The sequence below is a fragment of the Pyrus communis genome, chromosome 17, assembly GCF_041283825.1.
Source record: "Pyrus communis isolate YQ-2024b chromosome 17, ASM4128382v1, whole genome shotgun sequence".
Classification (NCBI taxonomy): domain Eukaryota; kingdom Viridiplantae; phylum Streptophyta; class Magnoliopsida; order Rosales; family Rosaceae; genus Pyrus; species Pyrus communis.
The window spans coordinates 8,744,849-8,768,667 of record NC_142581.1 but is presented as its reverse complement, the minus strand read 5'-3'; the positions used below and the strand labels follow the sequence as shown (position 1 = coordinate 8,768,667).

General features: G+C 38.2%; 1 protein-coding gene across 1 annotated transcript; it reads left to right on the top strand.

Annotated features, from left to right (window-relative positions):
- Nucleotides 1-7,708: 7,708 nt before the first annotated feature.
- LOC137707795 (uncharacterized) lies at nucleotides 7,709-23,796 on the top strand. Its single transcript, XM_088689160.1, has 6 exons — nucleotides 7,709-8,190; nucleotides 8,543-8,692; nucleotides 8,772-8,873; nucleotides 13,542-13,622; nucleotides 13,723-14,159; nucleotides 23,000-23,796. Exons 1-6 carry the CDS (start codon nucleotides 7,902-7,904, stop codon nucleotides 23,606-23,608), a joined length of 1,668 nt encoding a protein of 555 aa, XP_088545286.1. The 5' UTR covers nucleotides 7,709-7,901; the 3' UTR covers nucleotides 23,609-23,796.
- Nucleotides 23,797-23,819: the final 23 nt, after the last annotated feature.

The window sequence follows — 23,819 nt, the reverse complement described above, 5'->3', positions numbered from 1 at the left end:
TGTTTCCCATTCAGAAAACAAAAGAAGGGCTTGTTTCGAAAATCATTGAGATACTTGGTATGCTAGTAACAATTTCATTTGTTGTAGATTTGAATTCAAATCAATTATCCAAAGCAGTTTATGTCATAAACATTTGGGTTTTAAATGTCAACTCAGGAATCAAACGCATATATGAAATGAAGATTGTCCATGTCCGCTCACTTGCATTTTTAAAGCTCATGTGCGAAGAGAGCAACAAATGAGTTATCCCATTGTGCTTTTGGCAATCTTCCAAGTTGTTAGTTGGGGGAACGTGGAGTTTGTTACTCATATATGTAAAGCAAATCCTGAACTTCTGATGTCAGGAAATGACAGGGAAAGGGGCATATTTCACGTTGCCATCAAATGTTGTCAAGAAAAGATATATAACCTTATATATGGGATCTCTGCGAAAGACTGGGTGAGAAATCTTGTCGATAGAGATAATAATAGCAATCTACATATGGCTGGGTTGTTGTCCCCATCTGCATAAGCACAACTTAATCGCATTCCAGGGGCAGCATTGCAAATGCAGCGTGAACTACAATGGCGCAAGGTTAGGGTTTCTCACTCGACATAATTCTTCATTACTTTGCCTATATGCCATATAAACTGAAAGAATCAAATTAAGTGTTCGGGAAGTTCTGAATTTGTTTCCCTTTATGTAATAATCATCCAAATCCAGCATCAACTATTAGGTACTGGAGGAGGGACGGAAGAATTGGACTCGACATTTTGGAAAAATGTTTTTAACCAACTAAATTACAAGTCCCATTGTCCACTTACTAGGTGTCAATCTTAGTTTGTTTTCCATAAAAGTTTCTTGCATTAAAGGTGCTGCATTTTGAAAGAGAGTCATTTGCTTTTTCGATTTATTGTAAGCAGATGTTCAACCTAACACAAGTCGTAAAATTAACACAATCTTAAAGCCTTAATGCGTAAAATGTTAAAATTGAACATCGTGACCAATTGTAGATGCTCTCATATGTCAGTACAAATGTTAAAACTAACACAACCTAACACAAAGTTATAAATCTTGGAATGTAAAATGTAGGCAGTTAATCCTAATATAATAAAGATTACAGAAAATTATATTTTATGCCCTCATATGTCAGTACTTGTTGTTCAATGCAACGCAGGAAGTAGAGACTATTGTATCTCCTAATGTTCTTGAGTGTTGGAACAAAAAATCTTTGACACCAAGGGAACTATTTACAAAGAATCTTTTCTTCCACAACCACAATGTTGACGTTTCTCAGAATTCTCACGTCCCGTTTCGCAGAAAACAATTTCTTGAAATCTTTACCCACAAAGATGATAATTGGTCTTGCCACTCTTTTTTTCGCTATTGCAACCATGATGATTGCGTTTTCGACTGCCCTTCTAATTATGGTTTGTGGACAATCTTGGATTGTGATTCCGACCATGCTTCTTTCGAGTGTTCCAGTCACTTTATTTGCTTGGATGCAATTCCCCCTCCTAGTTTAGATTACTGTTTCTACTTATGGAAAAGGAATATTTAATAGGAATGTGGAACGTTGGTTGTAAAGGTATTTCATTATTTTATATTTCTTATTGTATCTGTTTATGTAGGATCCTAAAATAAGAGGTGTAACTAATTCGATGGATTATATATTAAGGAATAAATTGGTGATTTATGTGAAACCTCTCACTTACAAGTGAAGAGAAACACCACTAGATCATATTACAATGACGTCATGTTTTTGTGTATTGACTGATTCGTTTTTCTTGTGTGATGAATGATTTGATTGTAGTTACTCCATTACAGGTTCGAATAAGAACCACACAAGGCACTCAACAGGATGAGCACATGAATTAATCATTCAGATTATCCCATCATCCTTAATATATCATCCATAAATGAAAGTTTAAGCACTATGATGTTGAACATAGATCTATCAATCACAGTGAGAACTGAAAGTTTTTTTCAACCTGATGCACCCGACGATCGATCTTGTCTCAAACTCTAATGTCACAGAGTAGAGGTTTAACCATATAATGCACGCCATGGCTCCCGATTGTCTTTTGATTTTCTTGTTGGATTCCGTGTGATCTTGTCTCTTGAAAAGGAAAGGTTCAAAGTGCTCGCTAAAAGTTCTCCAATCTCATAAAGTATCTGAAAAAGAAACCATCTAGAGGTAGACAATATACGTACACTCGGGAAACAGACAGATTCATAGAGAACTAAAAGGAAGAGAAAGAAACAAGGCTAAACGACTTACTTTCAGCAGTGGAACATGGAGAAACTGAGCATACACTAATTTTCCCATTCATCTCACAAGCAAATCGTAGAAATACAAATTACTATCCTATCATGGCCTCCAAACCCAACTTGAATTCAATCAGATTCTACGTCAGAACAATTCTAGGTAAACTGAATGTTGACTGTTGCATTAGATAAAGTAATTAAAAAGCAACTTCAAAACACGGACCAACTGAAGAAAGCAAGCCAAGGGTTCATGATGAATCTGCAAGGATGGCGGTGGCTTCTGGGTTTTGGTTGCCATAGCCTTGCTTAATGCTGTTTCTGAACCAATCTTTGTACCATAAAGTGAACATTTGCTTTCAAATTTTGTTGTAGATTTACTTTCCCCCTTTAGCTTGGATGACTGAAAAATGGGGCACCGACTGTAGGAACTGAGGATGAATTCCGACCTGCTACTTGTGCTAGAACTTCATTAATAGCGCAGGCTAGTATTGGCGGTTCATAGTATTCTATAAACAGCACAGACACCTGAAAAATACAAAATTGAAGAGAGATTTTTTTAAAGTTCCCCTAATCTGTTATCTTCAAGATATGTTAGAAGATAAATAAAATAGTTATTCACTCTGTCCTGGTAACTCAACACAATATCAAAGATGTTGCCTCACATCCTAACAACTAAAGCATTTCAGAGCAGTGGTAGATGGCTAAACTTTTTGAAAAACAGACAACTGCATAAAAAAAATAATGTCTAACTTTCCACTGTTATCGTCACAGCATGAGTTCTGAAACACAAAGGAACAAAACTTTTACAAAGTAATTTAATGGGTTTCTACCACCATGGGCATAGAAACCAAATCTACAAGCTTTCTTCGAAAAACGCCTGCAATCAAGCCCCTTTAGATCTCACAGATCACTCACACCATAACACCGAGTCGATTTTATACCCCTCATGGTTTCGAAAAACTAACATCATTTTCAATTTCAATCACACACAATCTAAACCCCAAATTGTCACAAATTTCACTTTCACCCTAAAAACTAGAACACATTCCATTAGAAAATACACGACCCATTTCTCAACACCCAAATCCCACATAGAATCTAATCTATACGAGACAGAATCTATACGAATACAAACCCGTTTCTGGGTCCTCCAACTTGCCTGCTAAAACAATCTCAATTCCATTTTTGACAACTCTATTTTAAACCCCATCTGTCTCTCTTACGGATTGGTGTGGAGCTATAGCTGTAACCGTCGACAAAAGCAAATAATGGGTTGTGTTTCAAATTTAATTCAATCCACTCAATGAATCCAACGGCTGCAAATACACCTTTTTTGATATGTACGAAAATAGAGTGAACTAAGCCTAAATGAGACATAAAATGGCAGTTTCAGAGGCAAAGTAAGACAAAACCAATTTCAATGGGTAAAGTAAGACTAAATGGTAGTTTCAAGGGGAAGAAGAGGGGGGAGGGAGGGGGAATCAATTTCACGAACCCTTTTAATTTTCAGCCGTTGGATCTGGTGAATTGAAGAATATCAAACGGCAGAAATTAACAAGGGTGTGTGAGAAGTAAAATGGGATGTGTGGATAGCACACCCCATCAATTAAGAAGCCAATAATTTATTCTTACATAAATGTACTAGCTTTTAGAGATTAGGTGACTCTTTTTCCAATGCTACATCTTCAAAATTTGTATGCTCTACTGCTAATGTCGTTCTTAATTTGTATCCATATAACTTTCATTAAGGATATCTAAATCATTTTTTTAATACACCTTTATTAAGTAATAATCTTCCTATGCTTATAAAATTGGTTTTGTCATAACATTATTAGTATATAGAGATTTTACGGTAAATGAGTCTCCTGCAATCACACACACGTAATCAATCACAAACATTGTAGTAAAATGTAAATTATCTCAAGGACATATAATGTCTAATTTTACCATAAATTTCATATATTTGTAACCATATTCATATTCATATTCATGTGCATTTAGCATTATTTTTTATTGTTTGAAAGCTTTTTAGTCAAAATGGTCTCAGAAATTTGCATTTGGTCTATGAGATTTGAAATCGATAGAATTGGTCCTTGAATTTATTCACTTTGGCCATTTTAACGACATCTAAACGTAGATGTTCTTTCATTACCAACTTTTCCACTCAAATTGCAAAAATGGGTCTACCATTTCAGTTCCTATACAGTCAATATATGTGAGTACATACATCAAACATTCGGTGAGTTACTATACTTTAGGGACTCATTCTCCGATTTATTAAAGATTTATTTTGTCCCTATGTTTGTTTTATACTCGTTTTATACGGTGATTGTCCCTATTTAAGCACTTCACTTTAGATGCTCTCAAAGCTTCACAAGTTCAAACTAAAAAAATGGATTTGCCTCCTTCAAAACACATAAACCAAACAGCCTCCAACAAAGGATAATATGATAAAATTTATAAAATTTATAAAATTTCATCCAACATTCCCTGTGCATGGTTTTGTTATTTTCTGCAAACGATTTTATTTATTTAACCCGAATTTCAGCACAAAACAGTCAGATAATGTATATTCTCCCAGAGAAATAAGGACAGGGCCAGATCAACCAGATCCCATGCCAAATCAGCAAACTGTAGCTCAACAACCAAACCCTAAATTATGTTACTTTTGAGTTGAAAATGGTCAATGTATATGAAGTTATAAACTAACGAATCCACGATCGACCAGCCCATTATTGTAACCAACAAATGTGAATAAACATTCACATTGACAAGATATGGTGAGGATGAGTTGTACTACGAGGCCAGGCATCATAAGCCACATAATTAACCAACATTTGACGTCCACTAAATTAAAGGTTGTTGGGCTGAAATAGCCAACCCAAACCTACAGATCAGGCAGGGTTTTATTTTGGTCAGGTCATCTTGACACGTATGCTCTAATCAATACAATGCTAAGTGTATATCAAGCTTTAAATATTTTTTTTAGATAAATCAAAACCTACTGAAAATTGTCTCATGGTTTGACTGGCTGTATAATATGCCATTTCTCATGTGGTGCCTCCAAACTTCAATTTCATGTTCAATTCATGAAAAAAAAAAAAAACAAGTTTTTATCATTAACATGTGTGACGATAGGTTTGGGAGCTTGAAGAACAAGATTCTTGGGATGAAGATTAGTTTTTATCTCACATTTTACTTGGAGTGCAACTGCAAAATCTTCAGAATCAAATGCGCAAGCAAGACTAGCTCGTTAATACCATCATGATAGTAACATAGAAGAAGAAGAATAACAAAAGAAGAAAGAAATGAAAACTTAAGAGTAGAATAAATCGTTTGTATTTCTTAGTAACCTCTTTGTTTTCAACTTAATCACTAGTACAAGATTAACTTAATTGGAGGATTGATTTAAAGTTGAGGGGGAGTATGAGTGAAAAGCTCCAAATCATGGCCAAAATGCCCCAAATCAGATGTGTAAATTAAACCTTGAACAATGAGCATATTTTACACCATTCATAAAAGGTGGGTTGCTTCAACGTTCCCTAACATGAATCGGGGCCATTGCAGGTGTGGAGAATATATATTACTATATATTAATAAAACCATAAGATATCTCCAATGTATTAGAAAAGTTATACTCATATATGATTCAAGTGCAAAGTCATATTTGACATTTGATATAGCCCTAAATGTGGGATTCTCACCACATAAGATACAAAAATTATATTTGTCTCTAAATTTGACTAGACTCCTTCCAATTTACAAGAGTTAAAAGTTAAAAGTCAAATTTGATTTCATATGCATTGTATATAAAATAACTTGCAGCACCACATTTATAGTCAAATATGGCTTCATAACTTTTAACCTTCAAGTTTTAAATTGGAAATACAATCTAATAGTTTTCGTCTTCAATTGACTCTTGTGGATGACAATTTATGTACTAAATCCTTTACTGATTTTAGTTTAAATAAGTCATTGTTACATAAAAAAAGACGAACTCTATGGGTCAACTTTCAACTAGGAATATATGACATAAGTAAAAATATTGGAGTCTCAATTTCTTGGTCACTCTCCTGTGTGATACTAAGGGCTGGTTTGGTATTGCTGTGCTTTGAAAAAAAGCTGATTCTGTTGTGCTGTGAGAATAAGCAGCTGTGAAATAAAGCAGCAGAGTGTTTGGTAAACTTTTTTGTAAAAGTGCTTTTGAAAAAAAAAGCAGTATTAGAGTGTTTGGTAAACTTTTATGTAAAATAGATGTGAAAAAAAGCCGGTTTTTCAAAGTTGGGTTTTGCAGTTTCTTGTTTTTGGCTTTTTTTCACCCAAAACCGTGAAAAAAAGCTGAAGCTGAGTGTTTACCAAACACAAAAACAGCTCCCAGCTTTTTTTGATAGCAGCTTTTTTCAGAATCACCTCAGTACCAAACCAGGTCTAAGAGTAGAGGTTAAAATACTAAAAGCATATCTATTTATTCTTCATTCTTAATATCAAATCTAAAAATAAGTAACCATGCGTTCATTGATCACTGGTTACCGAGATAATATTTTAAAAAAAACAGACAAATAGATTGCCAGGAACCCCAAGAATACTGAAGGAACAATCGTGAGGGCTCTGGACTCAAGTCACCTCCCTTTTCTTTCTTTCCTGGCTTTCTGAGCGTGGCTATTGCCCCCTTTTTCTTTTTGTTATTTTGTATTGGTTACATTTGATTACTCCTTCGACCTTTAGGTAGGTTTGCTTATTGAATCCTCTTCAGTTAATAACAAGGCTTTGCCCAACTTTGCATTTATGTTAGGAATATGATACCAATATTCCAGCGGAAGTTGCGTGTCCAGCTGATCCGTAATATTATTCCAGGAAAAACAGCCCATGCACCTCTTCATTTCTAAGTAGCTTCCCACTTTCCTCCATTTTCTTCTTATTAGTTTGCCAACGCAAGCCTTTGTTTTATTTGCATACTTACTAGAGTTTACTGACTAGCTAGCTGCAGTTTGTTGGCTTCCATTCCTTTCAATCCATAAGTAGTAATTAGGCTACATTAATTTCTTTGCTAATTTTTTGTTTGTTTAGATAATATATATGATATGCTCCACCAAATCACAGGTCGAACATGGCACAAGGCGTTTCGGAGACCATGGCACAAGGTGTTTCGGCGGCCACGTCACGCGTGTTACATCCATCAGGTGTGTCTCTCTCCTTGCCAAAAGAACAGGAAAAAAAAAAAAAATCCTTTCCTATTTCATTATCTAATTAAATAATCGTCTATACTTTTTTCTTAAGAAAATGCTAAGATACTATGTTTTTATGTCACATTTGTGTCATCTAGTATTTAAAATATCGACATAAGTAGAAATATCGAATACAAATTTATGAAAATATCGACATAAGTAGATTGAAGTTTTTAACTAAGCATAAAACTTAACAAGTATGAGGAAATTAATAATAATAAACAAAATAAATTTTGACAGGACTTGAATATAGTCAGTACAAACCTTTCTTTGAGGCTGTGCAAGCTGGTCGTTGGGAAACTGCAAGGGACTTTCACATCCAACATCCGGAGGCAGTAAGAGTAAGACATCCATTCTCCGGGCAGACAGCTCTTCACTTTGCAGTTGAGGCTGGGCATGTGGATATTGTCAGAGAATTGGTGTCGTTGATGGAAGAGGACGATTTGGAAATAAAAGCATCAGGGGATGTGACAGCTCTTGCTATTGCTGCAATTAAGGGGATTACCGAAATGGCTCAATGCATGGTAACAAAGAACGAAAAATTACTCGGCATTCCCGATTCAAACAACGAACTTCCAATTGTGTTAGCTTATTTGTATGGTCATTGGCATATGGCTCGATATCTCTACTCCGTCACTCCACTTGAGGATTTAATGCCAGACAAAGGACTTAATGGCGTTACAATAATCGCCAATTGTTTTCCATCCAAAGAATTTGGTAAAAGTTTTTAAATATGAGTACTAACATGCTGTTGAGGACTACAAAAATGAAAATTAAGGGTTATTTTAATAATGATTTCAGTTGTTAGTAAACTACTTCCAAATTTCCAAAAAAACAAAAAAAAAAAAAAACTGAAATTCGAAGTTCGAAAACCGAAAAAATAGCTTTCAGTTTTTTTTTTTTTTTTAATGAAACCTGAAAATTAAAAGTATTTATCAAACAAGTTTTTGGTTTTCAAATTAAAATCGTGATTACAAAACTAGCTACAGTTTACTCTTTTTCCCATAGCTACAAATTATTATAGCAAACTAATTATTTTTGAAAAATTCTTAATGTTTAAAATAAACAGATATCTCATGGGATTTAATTAACCGTTGCCCAAAATTGGCCTTTACTTCGAAGGACGGAGTGGCGTACCTCTTACAAATTTTGGCTCGAATGGCTTCTTCACTCCGGAGTGGAGTGGAGCTCAATTTCTGGCAACAACGGATTTATGACAGTTAGTGTACAACATACTCCCTTCGCTTTCTATTAATTATTTGCTTTCACTTTTATGACATATTTTCTTGTCTTCATAGGCATAGACATACAACCTCCTCGTCGCATCAACCATATTTCTTTAACTGTTCAAAATGAAGAAAATTCCCAAGCTAATAACGGAAGGAGGTCAATTCGCTCAGGTTTGCCATCCCCTTCCTCTCCCATCATTAACAAGTTAGGAAGTGTTGCATAAAAGGTACGATCTAATTTGGGTTATCCACTTCGAATTCCTGATTAACTTTAACCAAGGGAGTACATGATATTTATCTTTACTTGTATGTAGAAGGTCTCAATTATAACTCACATAGATGACAAGTTCGACACTAAATTACTATCACTAATACCTCCCTACCTTGCTAAATTTGAGAGATTATTAGGCGAGTTTTCTTCATTTGTGGAGATTATTGGGAGCATAAGTGCATGTTTGGTAATGAGAAATACAAAATGCGTTTGTGTTAGTTTTTAAGAATAGACCCATAAAATGCATAACATAAAATACAATATTAGCCTAGAATGTGTAAAACATTAAAGTTATTTTTCATGTGAAATTTAATAACATAATAAAAAGATAAAAACCACAAACTAAGTATAAAACAAGGTCAGAATTTTAAGAAAAGAGAAAAAATCTTGTACTCCCCCACTACCACCTTACAATGGTCTTCGCAAATAGCATCCATACCGCCATATCTCCACCACCCAGCATCATTGCCACTAGATCCTACACCTATCATCACTAGTATCTCCCATCACCACCCCATCACCGGGCCACCACGATCATAACCACCTCCACCATCTCCGCCATCATCAATCCTACTACCTCATAACCACCATTTCCACCACCCTTATTGTTAACCACACCCTCACCCATGTTACCATAATCATCGCCACTATAGATGCAAATTTCGTACAGTTGAATTGACGAAATTCCACATATAAATCAAGAAACATCGTTAATTTAATTGACAAACACCCAAAAAAGGAGGGAATGTATCCACCAAAAGGCCTCCGATGCCCAAGTCAAAAAAGTAGTTTGAGAGAAACTATGAACTTGAGAGAGTTCTGAGACGTAAATGACGATTATCGTTTTCCCTATTTGACACGACTATTTATAGACATAAACCCTAGTAGGCAACCGGGAGGGAGGTTGTAGTCCATAATAGACAAATCCTAAACCTATCTAAAATAGGACTCCAAGAATATTTATAATTTAGGATATAAGCATTGCTTGAATTCTCGAAAATTCCTTACTTATAAAATTCAAGGTTTGCATAGAGAATTCACACAATAAAACCCAAGTATGAAAATTTTCCCATATTCTTCTTCCTTCCTCGACCTGGCAGCACTTGGGCTGCTGGCGAATTTATCATGTCATGATTACCCTTTTTGACTTTATAGCACTTACTGACTCGAGAAGATGATTGCACGATTTGGATTCACCATGCCACAATCATCTTTCGAAAATATTGATCGCACATACGACTTTACCAGGTTATGATCCCATTCGTAGTGATCTCTTAATACGAATTTACCAAGTCAACATCCCATGCACCTCAGTGCTACATGATACATAAATCTTCATGCATAGTCATCGCACAATACGGATTTACCAGGTATGATGACATGTATTTCATTGCTACATGGTGCACACTTACTATCACCCAACCTTGTGACACTATGTTATCGACCCTCTAGCTCTCAATTCACAAACAACTGAAACATGCATAGATATCTCATTTCACTACAAAAAAATATATGGCCACTGCGCACAAAAAGTAATTTGGAACCAACGTATGTGCCATATATCTATAGTAACAGTGCAGCAACTAAACTATTATATGTGCCCTCTATGGGTGTGCCCTTTGATGAGAGGCACAATATGGCTATTTGTGCTCAAATAGTTAAGCACAAATAGGTTATTTGTGCTCAAAGAGTTAAGCACAAATAGGCAACCTATTTGTGCCTTAATTTTGACAACATGCCAGATGACAGAACTATACGCACAGCTTTCAAATCGTGACCAATAGGTTTTATTTAAAAAAAAATGTAAAAAATTTGAAATAAAACAAAAAATTCAAAATTTTCATAAAATCAAGACGGCACACGCTATATACATGTATTTCAGTTATTCACAATACATCCCACATAATTTATAACCAAACCTTTCTTCAGAATCCCATCCTCCCACTGCAGGTATTGGACCACAGTTTTTCATGCAATGAAGCTCACTTAACCACATTCCCTTCTTGCCTAACTTTTTTAAGAGTCCCACAACTTTTTATAAATTCAAAAATAAAGCTTTTACAGAACATAGTCGAAAGAAAACCCGTTAAGCTAAGAACAATATACTAAAAACAGATAAAGAACTTACGTCTCTGTCGAACATCTTTGTCAGCTTTCACCTTTGCGTCACCTGCACACACACACACACACACACACAAGTTCTTTAAGAAGAAGGATCCCCATTTTACACAAAAAATAGGAATGATGGGCTCAACCGTTGGATCTCTCTTAATGAGATCATGCGGCTGTGATTTAACGAGAAAGAATGGCACGAACAAGAAGGCTGAAACCTGTTTGCCCTCACGAAGGAGAAGAGCGACGTCAGCTCCAACCAGAGCTTCGATCGGTGTTATGTTTTCTTGGTTTTTCTCCCTTCATTCTTGATACATATACCAGTCTTTGATTTTAGAAAACAAATCTCAAATTATTGAACCCCAATCTCCAGAACTGTAATTAAAAACAAAAAAAAACAAAAAAAAAAAAAAAAAAAAAGGAAAAAGAGTTGTGCAATTGAATCAAGGAGGAGGACACTCAAACTGAATCCATTCTCCAAAATGAGAATGAAATTAAACGAATAAGTTTAAATTTAGCAAATTTAATTCTACGAGACCGAAATTCGGTACCAGTGAGGCGCACCTTGGTTTCTGTTGTTGGTAGATCAATCGAATGTGAAACTCAAACAAGAAATCGACATTATAAATTAAAGAAAAATTGTTCAGCCCAAACAATCTCTAAGCTTAGTATAGTTTATTAGTGTGGACAGAGAAATTGTTTGGCCAAAACAATCTCTAAACTTAAAGCATCATACTGCATTAAAATGAAGTTATATCAATACCTGAGAAGAGAGGCCGATCATAAGCTTCAGGAACCTGTGAAAAAAGGAAAATAACAATAATGAATTTGAATTTACTACAATTTTCTCTAAGACCCTGCTTCCTATAAATAAGTACTCTACTTAAAAATTCAATTCTCATCATTAGCTGTTTAACCCATTAAAAAAAATACAAACTTAAATTAAGAAACAGTTGAAAAGATATGATATCAACACCCCTAGCAAAAGTAAGGCCAAATGCCTTCGAAGAGATATGATATCAACTACCACATATTCCAGTGATGTTCAAGACCAAAACTTTCAAACATTAAAAACAAAAAAAATGCATTACTACCAAGAAAACTCAATGCAATACTCGCAGGCGTTGGATGCAATGAAGCTCACTTTACCACATTCCCTTCTTGCCTATAACTTTTAAGAGTCCCACAGCTTTTATGAATTGAAAAATAAAGCTTTTATAGAACATAGTCAAAAGAAAATGCGATGAGCTAAGAACAATATATTGAAAATAGACAAACAACTTACGTCTCTGTGGAAAATCTTTGTCAACTTTCAACTTCGCTCCACCTGCACACGCGCACGCGCACGCGCACACGCACACGCACACGCACACGCACACGCACACGCGCGCACGCACACACATACACACACGCATATATATATATACAAGCATCAAATCGATGTTCACTCTTAGCATCTAGTTAGAACAATAATTACACCAAGAAAACTTGACCTTTCAACAACCCAATTGATGTTGTATTGCAATCTATACAACCAGTGACAGATTAAAATAGCAAAACAACACCAAAAAATCCTAAATCAAATTGAAGCAGTGTATCGAGATTGAAAACACGAAAATACCCAAGCTCGACTTCACCGCCTGCTCCGGCCTCATCACACACATCGACGCCACCCCAACACCGCTCTTCACCTTCCCGCCGCTCCCATACCTACAAAACACATAAAAGCCGATCAAAATCCTTACGTTTCTTAGATCGAAAATTGAGGAAATTCGATTACGAGTTTGTAGAAACTAACATGGGGTTTGGAAAGAGGGCGGGAAGAGGATTATGGAGATATAATTTGACAGTCGTTGGTGACCGGTGGACCGCAGCGCCGTTGCGTGAAAGAGAAGAGGAAGCGAGGATGCAGGAGGGAGGAGAGACTTCTCCAAGGGGGTGAGAGGAGAGAGGATTAATAACTTTTTTTTTTCATAATTTTTATAAATTGTATTTTACACAACAGGCACGATATATTTATACAAAATTTACATATTATTTAAATATACTAAACGCTAGGGCCTTGTTTAGTAGCTTCTGTAAAGGCACAAAAGCCCGTTTGTCACACATTATATACTATTTAACAGATCCTATTTTTAGAGACAAAAGTTTTTGTGTCTTATGTTCTGTCAAAAAGTTATCAAGCCAAAGTATACATGTCTCACTTCTCATAGTTTCCGTGGCCGAGACAATGTACTATCAAAAAATGAGAACTTAAATGTGTGAGGTCTAATTACTGTCATATTTAGTGGTATCCTAGGATAGGGCTTGAAGCATGTTGGTTAAAAAGTCAACTGTTGGTTATGAAACCCTTCTTGGTCTACAAACATTGGATTTCCATTATGCAAGTTCCATTAGGTCGGTCGTACATCTAACAACATGCTCCATGAGTTTCACCAACATTTTTTCCATTGCAGTCGGAGGTTTAGTGGAACAGCTTGTTTCTCATTCAAAAAAGCAGAAGAAAGGGCTTGTTTTGAAAATCGTTGAGATACTTGGTATGCTAGTAACAATTTCATTTGTTGTAAATTGGAATTCAAATCAATTATTCAAAGCAGTTTCAGTTCTAAATATTTAGGTTTTAAATGTCGAACTCAGGAATCAAACGCATATATGAAATGAAGATTGTCCACGTCAACTCACTTGCATTTTTGAAGCTCGTATGCGAAGAGATAAATAAAGATTTGGAAATGCTTCAAATGAGTTATCCCACTGCGAATTATGCAATCTTCCACGCTGTTAGGAATGGGAATGTGGAGTTTATTACTCATATATGTAAAGCAAATCCTGTACTTCTGTGGGCAAGAAATGGTGAGGGAAGGGGCATATTTGCCTTTGCCATCGAATGTCGTCAAGAAAAGATTTATAACCTTCTATATGGGATCTCTGCGAAAGAGCGGGTGATGCAGCTTGGCGATAGCAAATGTAATACCAAGCTACACATGGTTGGGCTGTTGTCCCCATCTGCACAAGCACAACTTAATCGTATTCCAGGGGCAGCATTGCAAATGCAGCGTGAACTGCAATGGTACAAGGTTAGGATTTCTCATTCGACATAATTCTTAATTACGTTGCCTATATGACTGTGAACACGAAAGATTCCTTGAAACAAGAAACCAGAATAACGTGTATGAAATAATATTTTTGTGTTTATGATTTTGGGGTTACGATCTCTCTCTAATTTGGTCCTCTGATTCTATCTTCGTAGGGTGTAGGTTTGTGGATGAGTTGTTGATCCAAAGGGCCGTCGGGGCTTGATCTAAGGATGAACAATTGATGAACGGTTGAACACTTTCTTCAAGGGCCGTCGGGGCTTGATCTTGAATAATGGTTGTGTGGATTTCTTCAAGGGCTTTTGGGCTTGATCTTGAAGGTTGATGGATGAGCGGATCTTCAAGGGCTTTTGGGCTTAGTCTTGAAGAACGATTGGATGTGTGGATTTGTTTGTGCTGTTGATCCAAGGGGCCGTTGGGGCTTGATCTTAGGATGAACGATGAACACTTTCTTCAAGGGCCGTCGGGGCTTGATCTTGAATAATGGTTGTGTGGATTTCTTCAAGGGCTTTTGGGCTTGATCTTGAAGGTTGATGGATGAGCGGATCTTCAAGGGCTTTTGGGCTTAATCTTGAAGAACGATTGGATGTGTGGATTTGTTGAGGTTGTTGATCCAAAGGGCCGTTGGGGCTTGATCTTAGGATGAACAATTGATGAACAATGAACACTTTCTTCAAGGGCCGTCGGGGCTTGATCTTGAGTTGGTGGAAGTTCTTCAAGGGCCGTTGGGGCTTGATCTTGAAGGAAGATTTGACGAAGAAACGAAGAGTGCTTTCTTGATCCTTCGGGATTTTCTTGAGAGCTTTAGAACTTTAAGGCTTCAAGGTTTTGGTGTGTAGAGAAATGTATTTGTGAATTGGTTTTGGTGTGTGTTGGCTTTTCTTGGGAATTTGGATGGTTGGAAGCTTTGGAGTTTCAAAGCTTCAAGGATTTGGGGAATTCTCTTCCAATTTGGGAGTAGAGAAATGTATTTGTGAATTGGTTGATGATTGATACCTTGATGGAGAAACCTATTTATAGGCTTTGAGAATGAATCACCACCACAAAATATTTTTTTCCTTTCCAAGCACCATTGCCTAATTTTCCCACTTAATGCAATATTGAAATTGAAGTGGTGTAACTTATGACCTAATTTCCCACTTAATACCATTTTAAACTTGAAGTGGTCTAACTTATGGCATAATTTCCCACTTAATGCAATATTGAAATTGAAGTGGTGTAACTTATGACCTAATTTCCCACTTAATACCATTTTAAACTTGAAGTGGTCTAACTTATGGCCTAATTTCCCACTTAACACCATTTTAAACTTGAAATGTGTATGCTTTGTCATTGCCCAAATGAGAAAAACTTGCTTTGATCCGTAATGGATTGAAGTGTGCTTACCTTGTCATTGCCCAACATGAGAAGAAAAACTTGTTTTGATCCTCAATGGATTGAAATGTACTTGCTTTGTCATTGCCCAAAATGAGAAGAAAAACTTGTTTAATCCTTCAAGGGTATTTCTTCCTATTTTGTTGAGTCACACGCCATGTGTACAATTTGTACAACACGTGGCGTATGCCATGTATGCCTTGACACGTCAAAACTTTAATGCATTGGTGAACATTTGTTTTACTGAAATTTCGATGTCTACAAATGCCCCCACTTCAAGGCGCGTCGTAGACATGTGCTTGTCACGTGTAGAAGATGCGTTTTGAAGTCCCTTAATGTAGATGTCAACCCAAGGGCCGTCGAGGCTTGATCTTGAATTGGGCTGGAAATTTCTTCAAGGGCCATTGAGGCTTGATCTTGAGTTCGACTGGAAGATTTTCTGGTTTCCTCCAATCGTTGATTTTCCACAAGCTTAGTCTTGAACTGGGCTGGAAATTTCTTCAAGGGCCATCGAGGCTTGATCTTGAGTTCGACTGGAAGATTTTCTGGTTTCCTCCAATCGTTGATTTTCCACAGGCTTAGTCTTGAACTGGGCTGGAAATTTCTTCAAGGGCCATCGAGGCTTGATCTTGAGTTCGACTGGAAGATTTTCTGGTTTCCTCCAATCTTTGATTTTCCTTTGTGCTACTCTTGAACTGGGCAGCAGGATTCTTTTGGTCTCCTCCGAAGGTCTGAGCTTTACTCCTTTTTTCTGTTTCTTTGTTCAATCTCTCCAATTCGTATTGAAGAGGGTTAAAGGATAGCTCAACATATGCAGTTGTTGTTTGTCTCCACATGCTTCAATGTATCATTTTCACTTGCCTTACTTGCTCCCCTTTGCATAAGTGGTCCCTTCTCTGGAAGTGTATCAACCGTTGAAGATGACTACTCGAGAGCAACGCTAGGTAAGCAACCAGGGAATAGATTCCAGGCAGTTGGTTCCAGATCGGAAGACTGACTCCAAGTGCCGGCTGATTGCTTCTTCACTTTGCCATGCGAGTAAGAACAAGGACAAAGGAAAGGACATGGAGAAGGCATGATATGAGATACCTTTGCTTTTGAAGAAGCAGCGAATGAATCAGCACATATATTTGTTGTGCTTGTCTCCACATGCTTCGATGTATCATTTTTACTTGCCTTACTTGCTCCCCTTTGCAGAAGTGGTATTTCCTTATGCAGGTGTGGTACTGTTCCTTTACCATTGTCGACAACTGTTGGGTAATTGAACAGTAAGATTCACGCGTTCTCAACTTTGTCAGAAATCTTTGACAAAGTTGCCCGTGATTTCTGCAAAGCTGGGGTTGCATATGAAGGGTGATGACAAATCTGGAAGAGCCCAGCTTTTGAAATTCAGAGAGTGATGACTCTTCGATCCTTGAATAAGCAGCCTAGCTTTTGAGGTTCGGAGGGTGTTACCTCTTTGATTTCTGAACAAACGCTTCTTCGATTTTTGAGCAAGCGCCTCTTTGATTTCTGAATGGCAAACAGTAGTGCGGATGCGGCTTTGTCAGAGATCTTTTGACAAAGTTGAACGCGTTTTCTGAAAAGCCGAGAAAGCGTCGCCTAACTTACGCCTTTTATCTGGCTTTTGAGATTTTGAAGAGTGGTGTCTCTTCCATTTTTGAATCAGTGGTCGTGTCGCCTCTCCTCTTTATAGAGGTATGGATTACCTCCAACATCCACATCTTGAAGGTTGCTCATTCCTGAAAATTATCTCCGGTGTATTTTGTTTTAACAGCCCCTTGAGATTTTTCTCCATCCGACCCTTCTCTTTTAACACCTTTGAAAAATGGCCAACCCATCTAACATTTGCTTAGATTTGAGTCTCAGCAGTGCGCCGCGTCAGGGTAAGGTATGGTGCCCATCTTTTTTATCTTCTAATGGCCCTCTTACAGGTGAAGACTCCGTGATGACGGATGCAACAACAGCTACGATAGTAGCTAGGAACCTCCTTACTCCCAAAGATAGTAGGCTGCTTTCAGGACGGTCAAATGAGTTGGCCGTTCAAGAGTCCCTCGCTCTCAGTGTTCAGTGTGCGGGCTCTGTGTCCAACATGGGCCAACGCCTACTTGCTCGATCCCGCCAAGTGGAATCATTGATGGCGGAGGTGGAAACTCTTAAGCAAGAGATCAAACAGCTTAAGCACGAGAATAGAAGTTTGCATGTGCTTGCAAATAACTATTCGACGGGCATGAAGAGGAAGCTTGATGAGCTGCAAGAATCCAATGGTCGAATTCAAAGTGACCGTCAAAGACTTGCTGCTTTCTTCCAGAGGCACCTTTTTCCTGGCTCATCTAGCGTTCCACCAAGTATTGAGGCCTCTTCTTTGATGCCTCCCGCTTCTGTAGTTTTCCCAAGTAGTGGGGCTTCACGTGAACAACCTTTATGAAAGCTCCATCTCTCTTTTTTTTTTTTTTTTTTTTTTTTTTTTTTTTTTTTGTACGCACTTGTAATTTCTCGGAGATCAATGAACATGCTTTATTTTATTTAGTGTATTGTGCTAAATACAGATAAAACATATACATCACCAAGATGTGTTATTTCCCTTTTTTTTTTTTTTTTGATGATGTGACTGTACTTGAAGTTTTGAAGTTTCAAGTTGCCTACGTACCCTTGGTTGAGGAGGGATCAAGTCATGACGTAGTTCAAATGAGTGATGTTTTTTTTTTTTTTTTTTTTTGATGATTTTGCCGTACACAGTTTATGCTCTTGCGGGCCAGGAGCTTTTTGGTGCCGTTTGCAGTTTCAGCTCGTGCAGGCAAGGAGCGTTTGTTGTCACCTTTTAGGCTCGTGCGAACGAGGAGCTTTTTTTTTTTTAATTTATCAAACGATCTTAGAGAGGCATTCCTTGCAATCTTTATAGCAAGGAGTCTTGACCGAGTGATTGAAGAAGTCTTTTGGGAAGAAATCGCGCATCGTGATGGCAACGGACGATCTTTGTGTCATAATTTCATCATCCTCAACATTTTCATGTAGCTTTGAAGGTTGGCGGTAGCTGCTTTGCCCCCTTTCCGATTGGTGAACTTGTGGAGGAGACCTATGTTTCTTGTGCATTTTCTTTGGAGTGACATAAGTCCATCCTTCAACTTCACTTGACGTGACTGACATGGTTTTGGAGCATGCCCCCAGCGGTTGAGGTGAAGATTTTGAGTTCAAAGAGCCAGAAGTGACGGTGGTATAGTTTGACTTCACCACATCATTAAGATCTAGCTCGATGATCCCTTTCTGAGCCAACTTCATGATGAGATCTTTTAGCACAAAGCACTTTTCTGTCGGATGACCAATGAAGCGGTGGAATTTACAGTACCTTAGACTGTCAGTACGGTTCATCTCTTCCGGTCGTTTGCACTCAGGTAGGTCGATCACCTTTTTGTCAAGCAAGTCTTTCAACATGGCAACCACGTCAGAGTCGGGGAATGGATAAGTCTTCTCCTCAAGCTCCTTCAAAGTGCGTCTACGTATCTCTTGATCACGAAAAGCTTCGGTTTGAATCGCCTTGCCTCGTGTATGGGTTTTGACTGGAGTTGTGTTAACCGTCATTGCTTCCTTGGTGGGTTTCCACGCAGCCTTATCCACCTTTGGCCCCAAAACTTTGTCATTCTTGTAGTCAGCGATCTGTTCTTTCTTCCCATGACGGGTGATGCTTAACTCCATATCATGGGCGCGGGTGGCTAACTCCTCAAATGTTCGTGGTTTGATGCCTTGAAGGATGTAGTGTAGTCCCCACTGCATGCCTTGAACGCACATCTCAATGGCAGAGGTTTCAGAAAGCCGATCTTTACAATCCAGACTTAAGGAGCGCCATCTATTTATGTAGTTGATGACAGGTTCATCTCTCCACTGTTTCGTACTGGTCAGCTCTAGCATGCTTACAGTACGACGAGTGCTGTAGAAACGGTTGAGGAATTCCCTTTCTAGCTGGTCCCAACTGTTGATAGACTCGGGTTCGAGGTCGGTGTACCAGTCAAAAGCGTTACTTTTCAGCGAACGTACGAACTGTTTGACAAGGTAGTCTCCCTCTGTCCCAGCATTGTTGCAAGTTTCAATGAAATGGGCGACATGTTGCTTCGGGTTGCCTTTTCCATCGAACTGCATGAATTTTGGGGGCTGATAACCCCTTGGCATCTTCAAAGCATCAATCTTCTTGGAGTAAGGCTTTGAGTACAGTACGGAGTCATGCGAGCTTCCTTCGTACTGTGTCTTGACAGTGCTTGCGATCATCTCCTGTAGCTGCTGGATAGAGAGAGATTCCATGAACGCCGTTGCTTGGTCTAGCTTCAGCTTCTCTTCGACTTTCTCCACTGGAGGCTCCTCTTCTTCGTCGACTTCTTTCTTTAATGGACCAACATTAGGGTCGACTTTCATGTCGAGCTGCGCATCTAGTTGGTTGATGAGTGCGGCGATCTGCAAATCCTTCTCTTCCACAGTCTGTGTAAGCTTTGCAATTGCTTCGCTCATTTGAGCCAGTTGTTCTTCAACAGAGGTGACGCTGATGGTCATGACTTGTGCAACCAATAGACACGACTTTCCTTCAGACATCCATAGTGCTGATGAAGAACCCCATTGGCCGTTTTCGGGTGTCATCTTGTGCGCCTCAATAGCATGTTTTGGTGCCACCAGCATGGTTAGGTTGATGACCGACTCGCGCCTTTGGTGCTGCTCTTGCTTGCTTGGCGGTATCAACTTTGCAGCAGCATGTTGAGGAGTGGTTGTGGCACCAATGGATGCTCCATTTGTGGCGGAAGTGCTTATGCTTCTTCCCTTGGTGGTTGCAAGAACGGCTTGTCCCTTGCTTGATGCCATTGATTTTGGAGGTGTGCTTTGGTTGTTGTCAACTCCGTAACCCTGCTCCTTCAACTTCTTTTGAGTTTTGGTGAGGTCACGATCTTTGTCGTTGACGGTGTTTGAAACCTTCTTTCCAAGATTTGAAGAGGAAGCAAAGTCATGCCTAGCCTTTGACATGAGTTCGTAGGCATTTGGGTTAAAGCCTTCTTCGGTCTTCTTAGTTGGAAGAGAGCTTGGTTTCACTTTGACGCCATGCTGTGCCTCTAGACGGTTGATGAGTCCGGCGGTTTGCAAGTTTTTCTCCTCTGCAGTCTTTATCAGCCTTGCAATTGTTTCCTTCATCTGAACCAGCTGTCTTTCAATGGAGGTAGTGCCGATAGTCATGACTTGTTCTTTGTTTGAAGACATGGACTGTGCTTGAATATCTTGAACGGAGACAGAGATGAGAGGTAGAGATTGTCCCACTGGGCGTGCCAAATTTGTGAACACGAAAGATTCCTTGAAACAAGAAACCAGAATAACGTGTATGAAATAATATTTTTGTGTTTATGATTTTGGGGTTACGATCTCTCTCTAATTTGGTCCTCTGATTCTATCTTCGTAGGGTGTAGGTTTGTGGATGAGTTGTTGATCCAAAGGGCCGTCGGGGCTTGATCTAAGGATGAACAATTGATGAACGGTTGAACACTTTCTTCAAGGGCCGTCGGGGCTTGATCTTGAATAATGGTTGTGTGGATTTCTTCAAGGGCTTTTGGGCTTGATCTTGAAGGTTGATGGATGAGCGGATCTTCAAGGGCTTTTGGGCTTAGTCTTGAAGAACGATTGGATGTGTGGATTTGTTTGTGCTGTTGATCCAAGGGGCCGTTGGGGCTTGATCTTAGGATGAACGATGAACACTTTCTTCAAGGGCCGTCGGGGCTTGATCTTGAATAATGGTTGTGTGGATTTCTTCAAGGGCTTTTGGGCTTGATCTTGAAGGTTGATGGATGAGCGGATCTTCAAGGGCTTTTGGGCTTAATCTTGAAGAACGATTGGATGTGTGGATTTGTTGAGGTTGTTGATCCAAAGGGCCGTTGGGGCTTGATCTTAGGATGAACAGTTGATGAACAATGAACACTTTCTTCAAGGGCCGTCGGGGCTTGATCTTGAGTTGGTGGAAGTTCTTCAAGGGCCGTTGGGGCTTGATCTTGAAGGAAGATTTGACGAAGAAACGAAGAGTGCTTTCTTGATCCTTCGGGATTTTCTTGAGAGCTTTAGAACTTTAAGGCTTCAAGGTTTTGGTGTGTAGAGAAATGTATTTGTGAATTGGTTTTGGTGTGTGTTGGCTTTTCTTGGGAATTTGGATGGTTGGAAGCTTTGGAGTTTCAAAGCTTCAAGGATTTGGGGAATTCTCTTCCAATTTGGGAGTAGAGAAATGTATTTGTGAATTGGTTGATGCTTGATACCTTGATGGAGAAGCCTATTTATAGGCTTTGAGAATGAATCACCACCACAAAATATTTTTTTCCTTTCCAAGCACCATTGCCTAATTTTCCCACTTAATGCAATATTGAAATTGAAGTGGTGTAACTTATGACCTAATTTCCCACTTAATACCATTTTAAACTTGAAGTGGTCTAACTTATGGCATAATTTCCCACTTAATGCAATATTGAAATTGAAGTGGTGTAACTTATGACCTAATTTCCCACTTAATACCATTTTAAACTTGAAGTGGTCTAACTTATGGCCTAATTTCCCACTTAACACCATTTTAAACTTGAAATGTGTATGCTTTGTCATTGCCCAAATGAGAAAAACTTGCTTTGATCCGTAATGGATTGAAGTGTGCTTACCTTGTCATTGCCCAACATGAGAAGAAAAACTTGTTTTGATCCTCAATGGATTGAAATGTACTTGCTTTGTCATTGCCCAAAATGAGAAGAAAAACTTGTTTAATCCTTCAAGGGTATTTCTTCCTATTTTGTTGAGTCACACGCCATGTGTACAATTTGTACAACACGTGGCGTATGCCATGTATGCCTTGACACGTCAAAACTTTAATGCATTGGTGAACATTTGTTTTACTGAAATTTCGATGTCTACAAAGACATATAAACTGAAAGAATCAAATTAAGTATTCGGGAGGTTCTGAATTTGTTTTCCCTTTTTGTAATAATCACCCAAATCAGCATCAACTATTAGGGACTGGGGGAGGGAGGGAAGAATTGGACTCGACACTTCGGGGAAATGTTCTTAACCAACTGAATTACAAGTCCCCATTATCCACTTCCTAGGTGTCAATCTTAGTTTGTTATCCTCAAACGTTTCTTGCATTAAAGGTGCTGCATTTTGAAAGAGAGTTATTTGCTTTTTCGATTTATTGTAAGCAGATGTTCAACCTAACACAAGTTGTAAATTTAACACAATCTTAAAGCCTTAATGCGTAAAATGTTAAAATTGAACATCGTGACCAATTGTAGGTGCTCTCATATGTCAGTACAAATGTTAAAATTAACACAACCTAACACATGTTACCAACCTTGGAATGTAAAATGTACCTAGTTAATCCTAATATAATAAAGATTATAGAAAATTATATTTATGCTCTCATAAGTCAGTACTTCTTGTTCAATGCAATGCAGGAAGTAGAGGATATGATACCTCTTAGGTATCTTGAGTGGAGGAACGATGATGAATTTTTGACACCAAGGGAACTATTCACAAAGAGTCACAGTGGATTGCTAAAGGAAGGAGAAAAATGGATGAAAGAGACAGCAACTTCTTACACTGTTGTAGGTGCTCTTATTATTACCATCATGTTTGCTGCAATAATCACAATTCCTGGAGGAAACAAAGATACCGGCTTTCCCGCATTCATCGATGAAAAATTGTTTATGTTATTTATGATTTCAGATGCTATATCACTCTTTTCTTCCACAACTGCTACGTTGACGTTTCTCGGAATTCTCACGTCACGTTACGCAGAAGATGATTTCCTAAAGTCCTTACCCACACAGATGATAATTGGTCTTACCACTCTTTTCTTCGCTATTGCAACCATGATGATTGCGTTTTCTGCTGCCCTTCTAATTATAGTTCGTGGACATTCTTGGATTGTGATTCCAACCATACTTCTTTCAAGTGTTCCAGTCACTTTATTTGCTTGGATGCAATTCCCCCTCCTAGTTAGAATTACCATTTCTACTTACGGGAAAGGAATATTTAATAGGAATGTGGAATGTTGGTTGTAAAGCTATTTCAATCTTTTATATTTCTTATTGTATCTGTTTATGTGGGATCCTAAAATTAGAGGTGTAACTGATTTGATGGATTATGTATTAAGGAATAAATTGGTGGTTTATGAGGGACCTTTCACTTACAAGTGAAGAGAAACACCACTAGACCGTATTACTAAGTGAAGTCTTTGTTTTTGTGTGTTGACTGATTCGCTTTTGTTGTTTG

Coding starts and splice junctions, on each gene's coding strand:
- LOC137707795 (XM_088689160.1), top strand. CDS start 7,902: ATGGAAGAGGACGATTTGGAAATAAAAGCATCAGGGGATGTGACAGCT. Junction 8,874..13,541: donor AAGGAGGTCAATTCGCTCAG/GTTTGCCATCCC, acceptor TTTCCATTGCAG/TCGGAGGTTTAGTGGAACAG. Junction 13,623..13,722: donor GAAAATCGTTGAGATACTTG/GTATGCTAGTAA, acceptor TGTCGAACTCAG/GAATCAAACGCATATATGAA.